Below are 21,084 nucleotides of genomic sequence, written 5' to 3' on the forward strand. Positions count from 1 at the left end.
ATTATAACAGTTAAACCTGCTAATCCATCATCTGTTGTTTTTTTAACAGTCAAGTCCATCATCTCCAGAACCAGCTAGTCTTCCTACAGAAGATGTGAGTCCAAACTCAAATGGTCCAAAACCTGCAGAGGTGGTGCTAGATGATGACAGAGAAGATCTTTTTGCAGGTAATTATGGATATCTTTAATTTTTTTAGTAATAGTCTACTATTTCCTGTTAAAAGATATTCTCTAAATCCCCGAAAAACTGAAATTTTGTGTAAGGTATAGTGGTAGCTCTTCTTACCAACTTGGAAGGATAGGAAATTTCCAATTAGATCACTTTGTGAAAAATATAGACCACTGAGAGAAGTAAATATGTAGTCCTTTCTGGTTTTAAGCATTTGAAAATAAATCACATATTATAATTTGATGTTTTGATCAGTACTTACACTTAAAAAACTAATGGTTGTAGCATTCATACTTTGAGAAATACCAGTGATTGTAATCTTTGTCTGGATTTTAAAGTCAGTTAAAATCTCTTTGTTTTAATAAAATACTTAAGTATTTACCACCTGTTGTATTTTGATTCACTTTTGGGTGAGTAAATTGATGGTTGAGGAATTAATTTTCCTGGGCAGGATTTGGTGTAGTCCTACCTTTAAAAAAAAATTGCATTCTCTTCAAACCAGTCGCATCTACTTTAACATTAAAACTTACTTGGGTAAAAGTTAATGTTTGGATATTGAAAGGCAAATCTTTTTTGGAATTAATTACTCAAAAAATTAAAGTAGTAAATCTTTAACAACTTAATTTACCTGAACTGGTCTTCACTGGGTTAAAATTCAATAATGTGTTATCAGCTTTTATAGTAGTTGCATATTTGAACCATTCTGTATTTTTTGTATAAGTATGTTTGAAGATACGATTCTCTGTGACAAAAGTCCATGTGAGTTCTGCTTGATTAGTTTTATGAAAAGTTTTTGCTACAGATGAATTTGTGTATTTCATCATGTCAGAAAAATTAAAATACCATACCAAGTACCATTCATATTTCCCATTTATTTTTTAGTTAGTAGCTACCTAACAACTTACAGTATAACCAAAGTTGTAATATTCGTTTTTGTTTTCTTTTATGGACTTCTTCCCAGGCAGCCCTTAAAAGTTTTTTTATGGCATTTATGTGTTAAACTAAAAGATGACATGAGTGCTTTCTCTCCTTAGTGGGTACTAATCTAAAATTGTGTGTACTCCTCTAATAGTATAGAGTTATACATAGAAGTTCCAGATTATCCATTTCATAAAAGACCCTTTCACCTTGAAATCTCAGAATTCATACATAAGGAGTATGCTGAAGCAAACAGAGCTATGTGAGGGTTTTGTTGTTTTTTCTTAACAGTATGCACAACTGATCGGTTTGCCAAGTGAGGACTGTACAAAGATACTTGCCCACTTGACTTGATTAGAAAAATCTTTTCCATGTTTTACTCTACCTGGCAATCTATACTAAATACTGTCTTTCAGTTATGGTCGCCAGTGTTAGTATTTGTTTTAAAGGGGGGGTGGGCTCCTGGGTGACTCAATTGGTTAAGCATCCAACTCTTGGTTTTGACTCAGGTCATGATCTCAGCATCATGAGATTGAGCCCCTCATCGGGCTCCACACTGAGCGAGGAGTCTGCTTAAAGATTTTCTCCCTCTCTCTTTCTACCCTTCCTCCCATTCACGCTCTTCCTCTTTCTCACAAATAAATAAAATCTTAAAAAAATAATAAAATAAAAAAGACATGAGGACTGAAAAATAAACATAGTCATCTGTTTCTGTTTCCTTTGCTATCTACAAACATAGAAACTTTGGGGGTGGGGAGGGCCTCGATCTTACAATGATAAGATCATGACCTGAGCTGAAAACAAGAGTCAGATGCTTAACCTGAGCTACCCAGGCTCCTCTTATGTTTAATCTTTTATCTTAAACTCAGGTGTAGGGGCGCCTGGGTGGCTCAGTCGTTAAGCGTCTGCCTTCGGCTCAGGTCATGATCCCAGGGTCCTGGGATTGAGCCCCGCATCGGGCTCCCTGCTCTGCGGGAAGCCTGCTTCTCCCTCTCCCACTCCCCCTGCTTGTGTTCCCTCTCTCACTATATTTCTGTCCAATAAACAAAATCTTTTAAAAAAATAAATAAACTCAGGTGTATTTCAAAATGACATCATTAGGTGTTCTAAGACCTAATCTGGTCATTTTTATGTGAATGGATTAATACTATCCTTGCCTCTTAGTTTAATGCCTTTAAGCATGTATGTCATTCCTCCATGGAGGAGTATGATTCTTAGAAATCATAATAAAGAGTAGCATATGTTATCAGGATGGTGAAGACTACTGTCAGGTAATAATAACATGTACTTAATTTATTTCCCCTATATTAGAGGAGAGAATATCAATATTGCTCTAAGGATCTAGCCATTTTGATTTTAAAACCATGAAAAGATTAGATAGTATTGGTACCTTTTGGATAGCATTTCAGGTACTTTTTGTTAGGCATGGTACCAGAAAATTTGAGTGTGACATGTTACTGTTACTCGTTTACTTGGAGAGCCTTCACCAAATAGGCTTGACTACACAGCCCCTCCACTATTTGTTACATCCTTCACACTAAGCTTTACTGAACATCAAGAAAGGATCATAGAGGAGTAAGTGAGGGTGAGCAAATTGCCAGTGTTGAAATGGTCCTGGTCTTTTAAGTCTTGTTTCTGCCAGAGTCCTTAGCTTACTTCACTTACATATTTCAGCAAATGATAACAAATTCTAAGTTTAATGAGTATTCCTTTGTTTAAAAAAATTCTTTGGTATCTATGTTATGAGTGAAATATTTCTTCCCTGGCATTGACATCATCAGTTTATACTTGTCCTCAAAGTATCTCTTCCCAGGAAAAGTTCATCTTTATACTTAAAACCTGTGGGGCATCTCCTGGAACCTTCAGGTCTGGTTTAAATTAAGATTTGTGAATTTGTAGTATGTTAGTTTACTTAGCTAAAAGTTATGAGAAGACTTTAAGCCGCAGACTCTATATTAGTATGCTAAATCTAAATATCCATTTTCATTTTCCTCCTCCAGGTTAGCTACTTAGTTCATATTTAGCTTTTCTTATTTTGAGGTTTCTTACTATTTCTGAAACAGCCTATCAGAGTCCTTGCAAAGAATGCAAAATCTGTTATCAGTGAAGTAAAATGTGATTGAAAACTTAAAGTTACTTTATCTGTCCTGATACATCAGCAAAGTTAATATGCCTTTCCCTTTGACTCTGGGTCTGTTGCCAATAGCAGTACCTCTTTTAGAGAATTTTAGATTTATTTTTGTTTGCTGCTTGTTGTTTTGCTTGTTTGTAGATAATAGATCTCACACCTCCTAGCTTTGATACACTGCTTTCTTACTTTCTTACGTTGCTCATTGGTTTCATTTCTTTAAAAAATGAATAAATACTAGCCGTCTTAACTGCCTGAAGGCTTTTAGTTTTTTACATTAGGGTCATTTATTGTCTAATTGTCTATTTTATCTATCATCTATTTTCCTTCTGGTTACCACACTTGGAAAGATTTCTGGTTTACTATAAAAATATAGAGAGCTATGTCAAGTAAGGATCTTACATTAACATGAGAAAACCAATAAGAGTAGATTGATAAAAGGTTGACCTGTTTACATTTAAATGTAAATGTTAACACTATTTACCTTATTTCAGGTAAATATGTTGTTACTGCTATACTTTTTGAGGTATTAAAATGGATCACTGACTGCCGTTACTACCTTCCCAAACCTCTGGGAATCTAAGAACCTCAGGTTAGAAACCACTGGTCTGATTCTGTTTCCCTTACAGCCCTGCCTTTCTTTTCTTGTTATCAGTTCTATAAATCCCACAGAACTGTGGTTTTCTTCATGGCCACTGAATGTAATTTTCATTTTTCTGGTTTTGCTTTTTATTTGTGCTGTTGTTTCATTTTCCTAGAATTCCTTCCCCATTTTTTGTCTACCCATTCAGATCCTCTCAGATCAGTTTCATTAACTATTGCTGATTTCCCCAGCCTAAAGTATTGCCTCCCATCTCAAATTGTAGTGTTTGTTCTGTAGTTCATATAGCAATTAAATATCTTGTAACATTCTTTTTATTGTTCTCTTGGCTATTATTTGTCTTTTATTATTATTTAACATTCCACATACTTGTGTCTTATTTTCCCAACTAGATTATAAACTCCCTGAGGGCAGGTATGATATTTTACATTTCTTTGTGTTTCTCCATTGCATCTAGCACAATGTTACATAGCTTGTAGACAGTTTATTGATTTGATTTGGTTTTGAATATGTTTAATTTTAGATCTTTCAAGTGGATGAGCATTTTAAATTAAAACTTAAACAGCTGTTTGCTTTGTGTCATATTCATGTCTTCAACTAATATTCAGTAATCTTTAGCAGTTAATTGCTTTAGATGGCTAGCTTTGTGGATTTTCCATAACAGATTTTTAATCCCAGCTGGGATTGTTCTGGGCAGCCTATTGCCATAAAATTTGTGTTTGTATGTATAAAATAATCATGTTAGCCTGAATAAACAATTTTGAAAGGTAAGTTACCCCAAGCATAAGATACATTACAAACCCAGCACAAATGAATGTGGAATTATCCACATCATTGCTTTCCTACTAGCTTTATCCCTACCACTAGTATAGATAATTAAGCTGACTTACTGTAATTCTTCCTAAAATCAACAGTCACTGTTGGTTTTAAAGTATTGATGAACAACTAAGGAAGAATTCATTAAACTATTTATAACAAGTATTTTTAAATAACTTTATTGTGATATTTTTTGTGGGTAGTCTAAAAATATTTTTCATAACTCATTAACTGCAAATAGACTATTGGGGTTTGTTATCAGTGTCCTAAACTAACTTGTTTAATTTGTATCTAGAAGCCACAGAAGAAGTTTCTCTGGATAGTCCAGAAAGGGAACCTATCCTGTCTTCAGAACCTTCTCCTGCAGTCACACCTGTGACCCCTACTACACTCATTGCTCCCAGAATTGAATCAAAGAGTATGTCTGCTCCTGTGATCTTCGATAGATCCAGGGATGAGGTATGGGAAAATGTTTGTATTCTAAATTAATATGTAATTAGTAAGCTTTTTGTTCCCCCACCCAGCATCACTCTCCTATTAGTCATCTCTAATCAAAGTCTTTAGACACTTTGGGGAAAAGGTATTGGACTAAGGAAGTCAGCTGATTTGGCTTCTAATTTTATCTTTATCACATTTTAACCCAGTGACTTGGGCACATTACTTTCCTTCTTAAGGATTTTATCATTTGTGATCTCATGATGCTTATTTATGACTCTCAGAGTTTCTGTGTTAGTCAAATGAGAAAATGTATGAAAGTGCCTTAAAAACTTTAATAAAGTGACATTAATTTTATTTGTTGAATCATGCAGTAAATGTTAGTGGTTATGTTGGCAAGGTACAGGATGGGTTGTGCGTGGAGAGGAAGCACAAGAGGGCCTTTCTGTGAATAATGGTGTTTGTGAAAGTTACTGAGCTGTATACTTAGGATTTATATAGTTTATGTTACAGTTCAAATAAGGTTTAGTTACTTAAAAATCTGTACAAGAAAAAGATTATGTACAAAAAGATTATGGTTAGAAAAACTCATTTTCTTTTAGATAGCCTTAGGCTATTAATATTATTCCAGAATAGTTTCAGTATTTAACAATTTCCATGCTCTCTTCTTGAGAATAATAAGACTTCCCTACAGAGCTGCCCCTAGGATTGCTTATTTATAATGGCATTAAAAAGTGCTTCTCTTCAGTCTCACGAAGTTATCGTTTTTCCTCCTTACTGCTTTTTTCAGTGAACTTTATAATGCTTTCATTGGCGTCAAGAAGAGCATGTGTTTACTGGGTTATTAGAGAAATCATGATGCTAAAGATTCTAAGTGTAGTTATTTCTACAGATATGTAGGGTTCTACCGGCAAAAGTAATAGCTACCTCCTGATCATTAAAGAGTAGAGATAACAACTTTGAAAAGTGCTAATATTAAAAATAATTAAGGTGTTAGTTTAATGATCTGAATCTGAAGACTCAGTTTAGAGAACAGCAACAAAAAAATTCTTCAGTATTCCTATAGAAGACTAAATCTGAGGAGTTGTGAGAAAACAAGACTTTTTGTAACTTCTCCAGATGATCCTTTTGTATATGTGTATATGTGTGTTTTGTTTTTGTTTAAATATTGTCAAGGAAATGTGAAAGCTTTATTGTTTTTCAGAAACAGAGTGCTGAGTGGCTTTTTAAATTGTTATGACAGCGACCCTAATGAAAGATAGTTGGTAAAAATTGAAGTTATTAGTGTTATAACAATAATATAAAGTGGAATCTTTAACATCAAAAAAATTACCTTTTCTAGATTGAAGAAGAAGCAAATGGAGATGTTTTTGATATAGAAATTGGTGTATCAGATCCAGAGAAAGTTGGTGGGTCAATATTTACTATACTTTAAATTTGCTTCTTTTTGATAAGTACCTTGGTTGTTAATATGTTGTTTTTCTTTATTAAATGCAGTGTTAAGTATTAAAATGATACTTTTATTTTTAAGCTTGTGGGGCTTTTTCGTTTCTCATTTTATTTTGTTTTTTTTTTTCAGCTTTATTGAGTTTATAATTAACAAATAATTTTATATATTTAAGATGTGCATTGTGATGATTTAATATATGTACACGTTATGAATCGATAATCACAAGTCGGTCAGCATATTACTTCACATTAGATACCTTTTTGTGTGGGTGGTTAAGCTTATTGTTTTTAATAGTATTGCTTGACTTTTCTTATAGGTGATGGCATGAATGCTTACATGGCTTATAGAGTAACAACAAAGGTGAGTCTTTGCTCCTTTAAAAAAATAGTGAGCCCTATATGTAGTATGAGCTTACAACAGCGATTAAGGTATAAGGATTTCCTGTCTTTACAAAGGTTACCATCCATTGAGATTTCAAATAAGTAGTTACAGTGAGTTAACGAGCAGTTTGTTAAGTGTAATAATCTCTAAAGTAGAGGTAAAGTATTATATGACGGTATGCAGGAAGGGACTTAATATAGACAAAGGTAGGGGAAAGTGATGGGGAACAGGACACGGAGAAAGGAGAATGCTCGTTCCAGGCAAAGGGGTTTGCTTTTACAAAAGTGAGGTGTCAAGAAAACATTGTGCTTTCTAGGATCTGCAGGAAGCAGTGCCTACTGAAAACTGTTTGGTGGTAGCCTACCTATATTATAAACAGCCACATTAAGGAATTTGGGCTTTATCCTTAGTATAATGGAGAGTATTTGAAGAGATTCCAGCAAGCATGTGGCACAATTGGATTTTTGTTTTAGAAAGATCTCGCCGACTACTAAGTTGGGAGCAAAAAGTAGAGGTCAGGATTTCCAGTGAATTCCTTTGCAGTTCCTAAAGGATTGTAGGCCTTAGATCTTAAAACAAGAGAGAGATCTACAGCAGTCTTAGCTGTGAGAAGTAATATTTTATACTAAGGAATTGATTCTGAAGCTAGAATAATGGCTTCTTGAGTTGTGTAGGCGGAGGTAGAATCATTAGGGCTTGGATGTAAGGAGTGAAGGAGAGATGCCTGAGTCACTGACTAGAGGATCTCCATGGTTGTCAGAGGGATCGCAGAGAAAAAGCGGCACAGTTTGGATGAGTGTGAGATTTATTAATTCATTGAAGAAATATTTATTAAACACTTACCATGGGGTCCAGCTCTATTCCAAGCATGAAGGTTTAGTAGTAAACAATACAAACAGGTGCCCTTCCCACTTGGAGGTTATGTTCCAGCAAGAGATGTGGTGAATTTGAGGTGGCAGCAAGATTTAAGTGCAAGTATCCCTTGGGCATTTTGATATCTTGGACTGAAGCTCAGAGATCTGGGCCAGAGGGAAAGATTTAAGAGTCATTAACATAAATGTAATTAGAGTTGATGAGATGAGTCAAGGATAGAATCAAGCAAACATTTTTTCTTTTTAAGTTTCTGTAAGAAAAAAAAAATGGGTAATGTAGGTTTTTTTTTTTGGTTAGAAATTTATCAACACATTAGTTACCTACTGTGCATTCTTTTGCAAAGTAAACCAGAGTGTGTGTGTGTGTGTGTGTGTGTGTGTGTGTATGTTCACGGTTATATGTGATACTAACTTCTAAAAAACTGCTTAGTATCAGAATTTGAAATACCTCTTCTTCACTTGTAGACTTCTCTGTCCATGTTCAGTAAGAGTGAATTTTCAGTGAAAAGAAGATTCAGTGACTTTCTCGGTTTGCATAGCAAGTTAGCAAGCAAGTATTTACATGTTGGTTATATTGTACCACCAGCTCCAGAAAAGAGTATAGTAGGTAAGTATGAAAAACTAAATAAACTGTGACTGTTACTGGTTCAGTTGTAACTATCAGATTAGGATATTGTGATCATTCATTATCGTGATAACTCAATGTCTAGCGATACTGAATTGAATAAATATTCCATTTATGATAATCATTCATCAACTAAGGAATGTATAAACTAATAGTCTTATTTTCTAACATCTTAGGATTTTGATTTATATAGGATCATTGATATATAATCTAATGATGTTAAATATTGGGTTAGAATTTGCCAAGTTGAAAGCAGTTGAAAACCCTAACATTTTAGGGTCATATTACTGAGTAACACTCAAAAGATACTTAATATTAGTAGCATATTAACATTTTTCTAAGGGATGGAGGTATTTGGCTTTCAGCTATTCATTGTCCAAAAAGGAGATTCCATCGAATCTGGATCTTCTAAGACCTATCATGTTAGTGTATTTCGTGGTTCAGTTTAATGTTTAAAAAGCATTTCTACCTGTGGGTGCCTGGCTGGTTCAGTCAGTTTGAGCATGTAACTCTTGATCTTGGGGTTGTAAGTTGGAGCCCCACATTGGGTATAAAGATTGCTTAAAAATAAAATCTCAAAAAAAAATTCTACTTGTACAAGTAATAAAGGCTTAGTTAAGAATATGCAGAAGGGAACATCTCGTTGGGTCAGTTGGCAGAGCATGCAATTCTTGATCTCAGGGTCGTGAGTTTAAGACCCACACTGGGTGTAGAGCTTACTTTAAAAGTGAGGGGTGGACACCTGAGAGGCTCAGTCAGTTGAGCTCCGATTCTTGATTTCAACTCAGGTCATGATCTCAAGGTCATGAAATGGAGCCCCTAGTCAGGCTGCGTTCTTATTGGGAAGTCTGCTTGAGATTCTCTCTCCCTCTCCTACCCCTCCCCCAGCTTCTGGGTGCATGTGTGCACGCGCTCTTTCTCTCTAAAAATAAATAAATCTTTTCAATTTTTAAAAAAGAATATGCAGAAAATTACAAAAGAGCATTCTCTTTGTTGTTGAAGTACAGTAAGCTCTCCCATTTGTTGTCCCATTAACTGTCACCTCTTAAAATTTTGTAGTTTTTCCCAGTGTTTTCAGTTATGAGTTTTTATTTACCATACTTTGTAAGATTATTCAGAAAATAAAAAAATGAGTCTGATCTTTAAATTGTGGAGTTTTTTTAAACATTTTGTTTGTAAGGCACTTATTGGTATCTTTAATGATTTTGAAACCTGATATATTTAAATGCATTTGTTATATTCTCTGTGATTTTTTTTTAATTATAAAAAACTTTTTAGGGGCACTTGGCTGGCTCGGTTGGTGGAGCATGTGACTCTTGATCTCGGTTGTGAGCTCAAGCCCCACATTGGTGGTAGTTTCCTTATATTCATGAAATTTTTAAAAAACTTTAAAAAAATGTGAAATGGTAATAAACTCAGTATTTGTAAGACAAAAATAAGTTTAGTGGTAAGAGTGGCTTGCTTTATTTTGTGTTTTTACAGTTTCCCAAATCTCTGATTTCCAGCTTAGTAGAAAATAGTTACGTCCTCATGTATGTTTCTACATTGTTGTGATATAACACACCTTACAACCTTTGTAAAACTCCACTGAGCTCTCATGAAAGAGTGAGAGTAAAAAAGACAGTAGTTTAATACTACGAAAATAGCCTTTGGTGCACGCTTCCCCACACCCATACAAAAAAGGGTCTCAGAAATCTTTCCGGTATTCTGACCATACTTTGAGAACTGCCAACCTAGTTAATCTTACTTCTTTTACCTCTGAACTTTTGCAGTGGTATCTTTTGGCGTCCTTCTGTGTAGGGAACTTAAGTTTTATGTATCACAAATTATTTATTATTATCTTTCTTCCTTTGACTTCAGTTGTGCAACTATTTTTATATATGAGAGGGAAAAAATTATTTTTCTCATTTTGGTGGCTAACATGCTAATCTAGTCCTTAAACAGTGAGCGCCCCCCCTCCAAAAGAAAATTGAAAAAAGTAAATTTTAATGCCCATGTTTATTATGTTTCAGGCTAATATTTTGCCTTACAGCCTTCCACACATTATTACAGTATAACAAATAGCATGTGTAAATTTAAAGTAGAAGTGAGAAACTAAATCCTAAGAGCATCCTTTTCTGAAACTGAGTCTGACAGCCTTCAAAGGGTTATTAGGGGCCAGTCACACAGTTTTGTTTGAATTATCCATATACATGGCTAAGATAGCCTCTTACATTGTAAGGCTATCAGTTAAATTATAGGACTAATTAACATTTATTGAGAGCTTACTCTACTATGGCGCTGTACTAAATAATGTGCTTTCTCTCCTTTAATCCTCATAGCAACTTTATGAAGTTAACTTACTGTTGTCCTTATTTAATAGGTCTAAGGAAGCTAAGGTTCATCAGGGTTATGTGACGTGTCCCGTGCCATTCAGCTACTAAGAGGCAGAGCTGAGCTTTGAATACAGGCCATCTTACTCTAGAACTTATATTTTTAGTCACTATTCTAGTCTGCCTCTAATTTTGGTATTTTTAAATTATGGTTATGGTTTGCTTTTATTTTTTATCCAAAATAAAAAACTTTGAATTTTAAAAATAATCTAATGCTATGTTATTGTAGACTTGTCTAATGTGATTTAAGGTGGATTGAGTTGTTTTAAAATTATTTATTTATATACCACTTTATTCTAAAAAGGACTTGAGACAACTACATATAATGCAGTTTTTTTTAAAAGATCAAAATAAAGAAATTAGCAAGAAAAATAAACAGTCAAATAGTAAGATGAAGTCAGGTTAAACAGTTTCTTCAAAATGTATGCATAAAGTCTGAACAGTTACTAAAGATGGATTAAAAAATTGATCTGTGAACTTCCTGGCAGCCAACCAAATAGAGAAGCAGTCATTTTTTCATCCTGGCCATCATTTTTTTTTTTTAAATAAAAATGAATAGGTTGTCTTAAGAAACTGTTGAAATACGGGAGGCCTTTTTGATTATGTAGGCAGTGGTTTTCAAGTGACGAACACTTAAAGAGGGATAGCGGAAAAGGAATGGTAACTTGACTTGGTTGCTGAAAAGTTGTAACTACCCCTGAAGGAAGAGGAGCCTTTTCATTAGCCCAAAATTGCTACCCCTTTATAAGATTAGTTATCTTAAAAACACCATTTCACTAAGCTTTTAGATAAAGAACAACAACAAAGTTGAAAAGTTTTAACAGTTAACGGATTAGAGTGTTTTTTATTTGCTGCTTTGGCCTGTATTGGTTACTTGTAGGAAGTAGCATGAGCACAAGATCCTTAAAGGGAAAAATGCAAAGAACTGCATAGTGATAAGATATTTTCAGGGAAACAAATATGTTTAATAATTAACATCCCACTTCAATTGGTCCATTCAGGGTAGATAATTTTAGGTGTTTAGGTTTTCTTTTTCAAAGTTGTATTTCAGAAGAACTGTGTTAAACAAAACATTGGGTGATATGTTTATTTACCAGATGTACCAGCCTAAAAAAGAATTACATGGCTTTACATAATCCTATTTTTAATGCCTTTGTTGAGATATAATCCACATGCCATCTAATTTATTAAGTGTATATAATTCGGGGCAGCTTAGTTGGTAGAGCATGCAACTCTTGATCTCGGTTGTGAGTTCAAGCCCCATGCTGGGTGTAGAGCTTACTTAAAAAAATTATAAAGTGTATGTAATTCAATGTAGTATATAAGGCTTTTAGTACATTCAGAGTTGTGTACACACCACCACAGTTTTAGAATATTTTTATTACTGTGTAGCCATCCTCCTCTAATTTCCCCAAGCCCCTAACCCCATGCAATCACTCATTTACTTTCTCGCTCTGTAGATGTGTCTCTTCTGGACATTTCATACAAAGGGAATTAGACAATGAATGGGCCTTTGTGACAAACTTCTTTCACTTAGCATATTTTTTTTTTTTTAAAGATTTTATTTATTTGAGAGAGCACGAGCACAGGGAGGGGCAGAGGGAAAGGAAGAAGACTTCCCACTGAGCAGATAGCCGGATGTGGGACTCTGAGATCATGACCTGAGCCGAAGGCAGACGCTCAACCAGCTGAGCCACCCAGGCACGCCTCACTTAGCATGTTTTGTTTTGTTTTGTTTTTAAGATTTTATTTATTTATTTGACAGAGAGAGACACAGCGAGAGAGGGAACACAAGCAGGGGGAGTGGGAGAGGGAGAAGCAGGCTCCCCGCAGAGCAGGGAGCCTGATGCGGGGCTCGATCCCAGGACCCTGGGACCATGACCTGAGCCGAAGGCAGACGTTTAACGACTGAGCCACCCAGGCGCCCCTTAGCATGTTTTTAAGGTTCATCCATGTTGTAGCCTATGTCAGTACTTGATTTCTACAGAATTGATGTTGAAAGGAAAAAGAACAAGGGAAAAAGAATGTGCAGTCTGATACAGTAGTGTTAAAATTGAAATTGCAATTACAGAAATGATTAGCATGACTTTTATTTTTTAAATTATGAAAGCGCTTGTTGTTTCAACTATTACAAAACCAGCTATGATAAACAACATGTTCTCAGACTCTACGGTGGGGAAAATATTTAGCAAATTCATGGATTACACCTACTTTTCTAGTCCCCAAACTAAAGAACCTCAATTATTGCTTATAAGAAATGAAAATATTAATTGAGGGACACCTGAGTGGCTCAATTGGTTAAGTGTCTGCCTTTAGCTCAGTTCATGATCTCAGGTCCTGGGATCGAGCCCCGCATTGGACTCCCTGCTCAGCGGGGAGTCTGCTTCTCCCTCTGCCTGCCGCTCGCCCTGCCTGTGCTCTCTGTCAAGTAAAATCTTAAAAAAACAAAAGAAAATATTAATTGAGCTTAAATTTGCTAATGTGAATCTCTTTATGCGTATTGAAATGCAAACACATTTTAATTTACCAAGAGTGTAGTATATCAAACAGTTGAGGAACCCAAACGGGTGAGGAGACTGCAGACACAGCTCACCTCTGCTTTATCTGGTTTTGTGTTGTACTTACCAAGTTGAGATGTTAATATAGCATGAGTTTTAATTCCTCAGAAGTATGATACTAGTGATAAATTGAGGAGTTTTTTTTTTTGTCAAGTTTAAATTTAAAGTGTATTTTAAATTATGCAGAAATGACTATAAGAGATGTTTACAATAATACAAAGTTATCATGAGTCTCATTCTATTTTTTTTCAAAGGCATGACCAAAGTCAAAGTGGGTAAAGAAGACTCATCATCCACTGAATTTGTAGAAAAACGGAGAGCAGCTCTTGAAAGGTAATTGTGGACAGCTGTGCATTATTACTCTCATGTTTTTACTTCAGTAATAGGAGTCTAATTCCATTATATGGCACACTGTATTTTAGTTAATTTTTTTCACACTACCATTTCATGACTGTTTACTAAGAGTGCTTTATACTTTTAAGAAAATTCTTTTAGGGCGCCTGGGTGGCTCAGTTGGTTAAGCGACTGCCTTTGGCTCAGGTCATGATCCTGGAGTCCCGGGATCGAGTCCCGCATCGGGCTCCCTGCTCGGCGGGGAGTCTGCTTCTCCCTCTGACCCTCCTCCCTTTCATGCTCTCTGTCTCTCATTCTCTCTGTCTCAAATAAATAAATAAAATCTTTAAAAAAAAAAAAAAGAAAATTCTTCTAACAATACAATACTGTGTTCTGCTTTTATTAATCCTCACAGTAGATTGATATTTAGCAATAGTATATCTAACAAAATAACACCTATTTTTGTATCCTGTGACATAAGCAGGAATATAAAGGCATGAGTTAGTTGGAGATAGAATTAATGTATCTTGGGGCGCCTGGCTGGCTCGGTAGAGCACGTGACTCTTGATCTTGGGGTTGTCAGTTCGAGCCCCATGTTGGGTGTAGAGATTATTTAAAATCTTTTTTAAGAAAAGAAAAGAATTAATGTATCATAGCTGTAGTCCACATGAGAAGTAAAAAACTGCCAAGCTTCTAAAAAGATATGAAAAGGTAGATAAACTTTTGAATTTTTAGTATTTAGTAATATTTAGGTTCTTAAGAAGTTCTACCTGTATTCAGGTTCTGTTGCATAATTTGGCTAATTATAGTTCATTTAAAGTAATTTTTCCTTTGAATTATTACTTGGTTAGGAACATTATTAAATACAATGAAAAATTAGGTTTGTGCTTTCCTCTTTAATTTTGTATAATTGATTTTGACTTGAGTGCATAGTAGTATTAGTCATTTATTGAGTTGACTGTATACTTAAAGTCTGATGTATTTGCTCTACCTTTTTTTAGAGTACTTGACACATTTCCTGTAGTTTTGAAGACTTGTGTTCAATGTCACATAGTAAAAAGAGGAATGAATAGGAGGATCCCAATCCTAGAATCTTAGCATTTATTCCTTACTTGCTATGCTGAAAATTGAGAAAACAAATTTGAAACTATCTTAAAGCCCAACTTTTAGAACATAAGTTGGTAATTACCTAGACATATAAATTTTCTAACTTCATAGGTTTTTTTGGTTTGTTATTTTAATTGAATTTTGTTTATCTTAATTGAATTTGCTTATTTGTTCTTTATTCTCTTGACTTAAAATCAGTGGTTGTGGTAGGTCGGACAGATTTTAAGGAATAGTATATTTATCTCCAGGATACACACTATTTTTTAACCTATTTTTTAAGACACCTTATTTCTGGGTTTTAGTTATAATTTGTTTACATTTTAAGAAAATACCACAGAAAAGAAGGTTTGAACAATTTACAGTAAGAAAGCTAAAGAATATGCAACTTAATATTAAGGAGGACTTAAGGAGGATGAGATTATTGTCTGTGAGAATTGCAGTTACTCAGGAAAAGGATTTAAATTGCATCAAGAGAAGTTTAGGTTAGGCATTAGAATTGTTTATGTTATGAAAGAAGTCATAGACTGAATGTTTTTAGGAGTAAAGGGTAGATAATGTTTGGTTTTGATTTTGCTTAGTTCTTCTTGAAAGTGTAACCATGACCCTTTGAGAAACCTTTCAAGTCCTATTTTTCTATGAGTAAATTTGAAATATTTCAGATGGCATGCTTGATAAGGAACTTAATGAAGATTTATTGTACCTAGGACATATAATTTGATTCTACATTCACCTTTCTTACAACTTGACTGCATTGCATAGTACTTACCATAACATCATGCAGTATGAAACATTGAGGAGAGTTGTAAAGAAATACTGAGATTTGACCTGCTAGATATTTGAAAATAGTTTCTTCAGTGATAAATGTTACTTCTTAAATGCTACCTTAGTGGACTTTGCAAGTTAAAAAAAAAAGGAAACAGTGTAATAGGGAGAAATTCATTTTGCCTTAAAAATTATGACTAAAGAAAATATAGGTGTAAAGGTCTAGAAGCAGAGGAATTGGAATGCTTTTTCTAAAGGCAGTTTTCTTAAAATTTAAAAATTAGAGAACAGGCTTATCTGTGGGATACCTAACCTAGTTGAATCTGGTAGGACAGGGAAGTATTTTTCTTTGTATATACTATGATAACAATTTACGTATTTATCTGTTGGTTCCACTCAGAACATCTAGATGACTGTCTTGAGTGAAAGGATGAACATCTAGTATTAAAATACAGGCAGAGAAAGGGAATGGTTAAGAAAGCTACTCTCCTGGGCACACTCACTAAAGGAAGTAGAAGCTACTTGTAGGAAGAGTGTCCCTAAGACTTGAGAGTGCTTCGCATTTTACCTTCAGCCCATATTGAGTTGATACTCAATACGTGAGATGAGGTGAGGATACAGTTCTGCAGATATAAACAGAAGTCTAGGGTTGCGTGAAAGGGATTTAGCATCCCTTTTTTGTTGAAGCCTGTGCTCCACTACACACTATATACTGTGTGACTTGGGCAACTTATTTAACTTAAATACATTTTTACTTACCTTACGATGTATCAGGATTGTGTTCACTCCAAGCACCCAGAAATTCAACTGGCTTGGCCTAAGCAGTTAGCATAGGTTAATTAGTCTACTCTTTCGTATCAGGAAGTACTTAGGATTATCCAGTTCATCAGAAAACCTTGTTGCTTCTTTCTGATATCTGTAATACAGCCATTTCTCACCAGTACAATACTAGTCCAAATGTTGGAATTAACTGCAGTAGGCTCCTAATTGGCCTCTTTGTTTCCATCCTTGAACCTCTACTCTTTTAATACAGCAATCAGAGTCATCCTTTTAAAATACAAATCAGACAATATTGCCCCCTTCCCCATTTCACTCAGTAAAAGCCAGAGTCCTTCTAATGGCCTACAGAACTTCACATGACATGCACTGCTCGCTCTGTTACCTCCTTGATCTCATATGCTCCTTGATCACTCTGCCCCAGGCCGCACTGATGTTTTGCTGCTCCTCAAAGATCCTAGGCATTTTCCCACCTTAGAGTTTTTTCACTGGCCTCTCCCATTGCTTAGAAAGCTTTTGTTCCCAGGTATCTGCATTGCCCATTCTCTTACCTCTTTTAGGTTCGTGTGTTCAAGTATCCTCTTTCCAGTGAAGTCTTTTCTGATGATTGGCTTCATTCTTACCTGTTCTCTTTGAATTGCCACCAACCATACCTTATATACTTGATCACATTTGCTCTACTGTTCTTTCCTTTCTTTTTCCACAGCATCTGCCAACTTGTTACATAGTATATAATTTATGTGTTTGTTGTATTTATAGTTTATCATCAGTCTTCTCTTACTAAAATACAGTTTGTACTGATACACTGAGTGTTCAGAACAGAAAATGACATTTAGTAAATGCTTAATAAATATTTGCTGTAGGAACAAATGAATGTCATCAAAGATCAGGCTCTTTCTGCCTTTCTGTTCTCTCATTGTTAGCACATGTGTTTAAGTTTCAAGCAAGAGAAATATTTTTAACTTTGTTCCTCGGAATTTTGTATAACCTGCTTTATTTTGTTTTATTTTCAATGAGTAAATAGGAGCTTAAAACCCTCAGTGATTCTTCTAAATTTATCAGTAACCTTTCCTTGGAGCAAATGTAAAAAACAACTACAGCTGACTTCCTCTCGTTAAGTGTGATACTAACTTTTCATCATTTCCTTTGTGTCTTCCATTTCTTTCTTCCTTCTAGTGTTTCTCTTCCTTCCCATGCCTCTTTTCATGTGTTCTTCCTATATTTTCCTTTTTGTTCTGTATCCATCCTTTATATATTTATAACCTCTCTGACCTTACTACTGAATTGGGGAGTATTTACAAATACTCATTAATTTAAAATCTATCTTAGGATGCACAGCATCACTCATCATCAGGGAATTGCAGATTAAAACTATAGTGAGATATCACCACACCTGTTAGAATGGCTAAAATCAAAAACACAAACAAGTGTGGACAAGAATGTGAAGAAAAAGGAACACTCTTACACTATTGGTAGGAATGCAAACTGGTACAACCACTCTGGAAAACAGTATGAAATTTCCTCAAAAAGTTAAAAATAGAACTACCCTATGATCCAGGAATTGCACTGTTGGGTATTTACCCAAAGAATACAGACCCTAATTCAGAGGGATGCAAGCACCCCTGTGTTTATTGCAGCATTATTTACAATAGGCACATTATGGAATTAGCCCAAGTATCCATGGATAGATGAATGGATGAAGAAGGGGTCTGTGTGTGTGTGTGTGTGTGTGTTTAAAATGGAGTATTACTCAGCCTTTAAAAAGAATGAAATCTTGCCATTTGTAGTGATGTGGATGGAGCCAGAGAGTGTTATGCTAAGCGAAATAAGTCAAAGACAAATACCATATGATTTCACTTTATGTGGAATTTAAGAAACAAAACAAATAAGGGGGGAGGGAAAAGAGAGAGACAAACCAAGAAACAGACTCTTAACTATAGAGAACAAACTGATGGATACCACAGGGGGTGTAGATGGGCTGATGGGGTTAAATAAGTGATGGGAATTAAGCAGTGCACTTGTCCTGATAAATATGGAAGTATTGAATCACTGAATTGTACACCTGATGCTAATATTACACTCTTGTTAGCAGAGGGGTGGTAGTTGGAGGAATGGGTGAAATAGGGGATGGGAATTACAGAGGACACTGAACTATGATGAATTGTTGAATCATCATATTATACACCTGGAAGTATTATAACACTGTATGTAAACTATAATGGAATTAGAATTAAAAACTTAATGAAAAAAGTGAAAAAATAAACATCTTTATGAACATAAGGATTATGAAGATGAAGGATAGTTTCATGGCTCGTAAGAAATGCTGAAATTGATAATGGTATTAAGATTGTGAAGGGAGAAAAAATGCAGATCCGTTCCTTTAATTGTCTGATTTAAAAACACACCACTTACAAAGAAGGGAATTTTCATATAAAATGTGCTATTGAGAAAAGCAAAGTAGACATACTGGGTACAACCAGTTTGAAGAACAAAGTTCCATTGAATGTGATAGTACTTTGCAAAGCAAAGTAGTGGTCATTGTAATATTAAAAAATAACGACGTTATAGTACATCTATATGATAGAATTTCATGTGGTAAATAAAAATGGCATTAGAGAATAATATTTAATGCTACAGAAAGGTATCTACAACTTACTGTTTTGTGTAAAAGGATACACGACTACAAGCATAATGGTGTAATATTTTTGTTAAAACCAAAGTCTCTGAGTTTGTGTACATACTCACACTCTTAGAAAAAACATTAAAAGGTAATTATCTCTGGAACAAAATCTTTCATGTTTCTCTTCTTAATTTTAACGTTATGTAAATTTAGGACTTTTAAAGAGCTGGTTGATTGCTGTTTACTTCTGTGTAACCCTTCAGAAGTAAAGGTTTACTGTCTTTTTCTAGAATACCATTTTCCAAAATGATTCCTCAGAAAATTAATATGTGGTAGGGTGAAAAAAGGAAAATCTGTAGACAATTGAGTCTTGTTAACATAAGGTTTAACACAGTTAAGCCAGGTTCATTTCCTGCAGGACTTCGCACAGTGGTTAACATGCCGCTGTCCATTATGACCCAGAGGAATATATATGTAATGTATTTCAGACTTTATTGATTGTAAAACCATTCTTTTTCCTAGAATACTGAATGAGACTAGTATTCCACAGAGCTCACTTTGGAAAGCTGTTTTAGAATATAAGTGGTATTAGGTAATTACATTTAGGTTTGAAATAATTGGGATGTTCCAAGCTTGGGTATGACATGTTTTGTCTTCTACGACAAACAGCTGAAACAAACTGCTCTCAGCCGTACGCAGTCTGCACAAGTAAATAACAGTATTGAAGAACTTGAGGGTTAAAATTGTAAGTAAAATTCTGGTGGGAAGATACCAACATTTTCTTTTAACACAAAATTAGTGTTCCTGTTGCATCTCGTTTTTAGCCTGATAATATAGGCAGTATATATATATTTTAAGCCACAGTGTAGTTGTCTTGCACATATCTATTAAATGCTCTATTTCTGTGGTAATATTTTCTTATTAGTCAAGGCTAATGACTTGAAGTTTATTTAAATATATAAAAACAGAAGTTAACATGTAAGCCATGATAAAATACTCATCTTAACCATTGTATAGAATTTGACTTTATAGAAAGTTACCAATGTTTTTCTGAAACTTTAGGCATATTTTATAATCTTACAATGAGGTAGAAGAGTTACTGATTACATTTGTTCTGCAGAAATAGAATAAAGGTATATTAACTGTTAAGTAAAATACTGTAATTGAAATGCACATGTTAATCATTGGGGAAAGAACAGTTTTTTGAAAAATGGGATTAGATAAGTAAACAAGAATCATTAAATAGTGGACCTTTTTTCTTTTTATGGATGATGGAAATTTGGGCTTTTCTACTTTCTACTACAGGAAAACAAAGTTGGGCTAATAGTGATTAATAATGGTGTTGCGCTTGTCATTTTTATTTTGTGTGGTGTCATACAAGAAAAACATGAATCAAGCTTTTAGTAAAACCTTTTTAAAAATAGAATTTTAAAGAAAATTTAGCCCTTGTCAAATAAGGATCAAAACTGATTTGATAATTTAAATCTGCTGACAAGGAAAAAAACTGGTAGACTTTTCTCCATTTTGGTAATAATAGGAATAATAAAATAGTTGATTGGAATATATATAGTGATGTGTGTGTTGGGACTCTGAAATAATAGCTGGGAACATGTGACTTCACCAAAAGATAAAATTATTCAACAAATTCATATACCCTTTTACAACTCTAATACTTTGCAGTGTGAAGTTGGGTAAGTTATTCACCCTCTCCTATATCCCCCACCTCCATGACCTACCATGTCTCTTTTTATATAATTATGAATTTGCAAAAGATAAAACGCTTTTTAATCCTTAAGTTGCTTTTAAGAGTATAAATAAATTAATGTGAAGGCAGACTGAGGATATTGGTTTACCTAATTTTTATTATTTTATATTTTCTTAAATCTAGGTATCTTCAAAGAACAGTAAAGCATCCAACTTTACTACAGGATCCTGATTTAAGGCAGTTCCTGGAAAGTTCAGAGGTATTATTTCTACCTTAAATTTTCATATGATATGAATGTTCTCATTATTTATGTTTGTTACTTTAATAACTTTTATAAAAATATACGTTCCATAAATAGTTGGATTAGTAAATGGAATAAAATGATTTTTTTGGCTTAGTGTTCTAATTAGCTTTAATTATTTAAATTACTAGCAGAATATCTTCTTGCATTGATAA

At 34.4% G+C, this 21,084-nt stretch overlaps 1 protein-coding gene across 2 annotated transcripts in view; it reads left to right on the forward strand.

Annotated features, from left to right (window-relative positions):
- SNX2 (sorting nexin 2) overlaps nt 1–21,084 on the forward strand; it is a 55,750-nt gene that overhangs the window by 19,141 nt on the left and 15,525 nt on the right. For both annotated transcript variants that reach the window (XM_035013990.1, XM_035013991.1), the window contains exons 2-8: nt 50–167; nt 4,927–5,090; nt 6,409–6,475; nt 6,833–6,876; nt 8,235–8,376; nt 13,579–13,657; nt 20,812–20,887. In XM_035013990.1, the coding sequence (XP_034869881.1) occupies nt 50–167; nt 4,927–5,090; nt 6,409–6,475; nt 6,833–6,876; nt 8,235–8,376; nt 13,579–13,657; nt 20,812–20,887 (690 nt within the window). The remainder of the gene's footprint in view (nt 1–49; nt 168–4,926; nt 5,091–6,408; nt 6,476–6,832; nt 6,877–8,234; nt 8,377–13,578; nt 13,658–20,811; nt 20,888–21,084) is intronic.

The sequence above is a fragment of the Mirounga leonina genome, unplaced genomic scaffold, assembly GCF_011800145.1.
Source record: "Mirounga leonina isolate KUSES-001 unplaced genomic scaffold, KU_Mleo_1.0 Mir_168, whole genome shotgun sequence".
NCBI lineage: Eukaryota > Metazoa > Chordata > Mammalia > Carnivora > Phocidae > Mirounga > Mirounga leonina.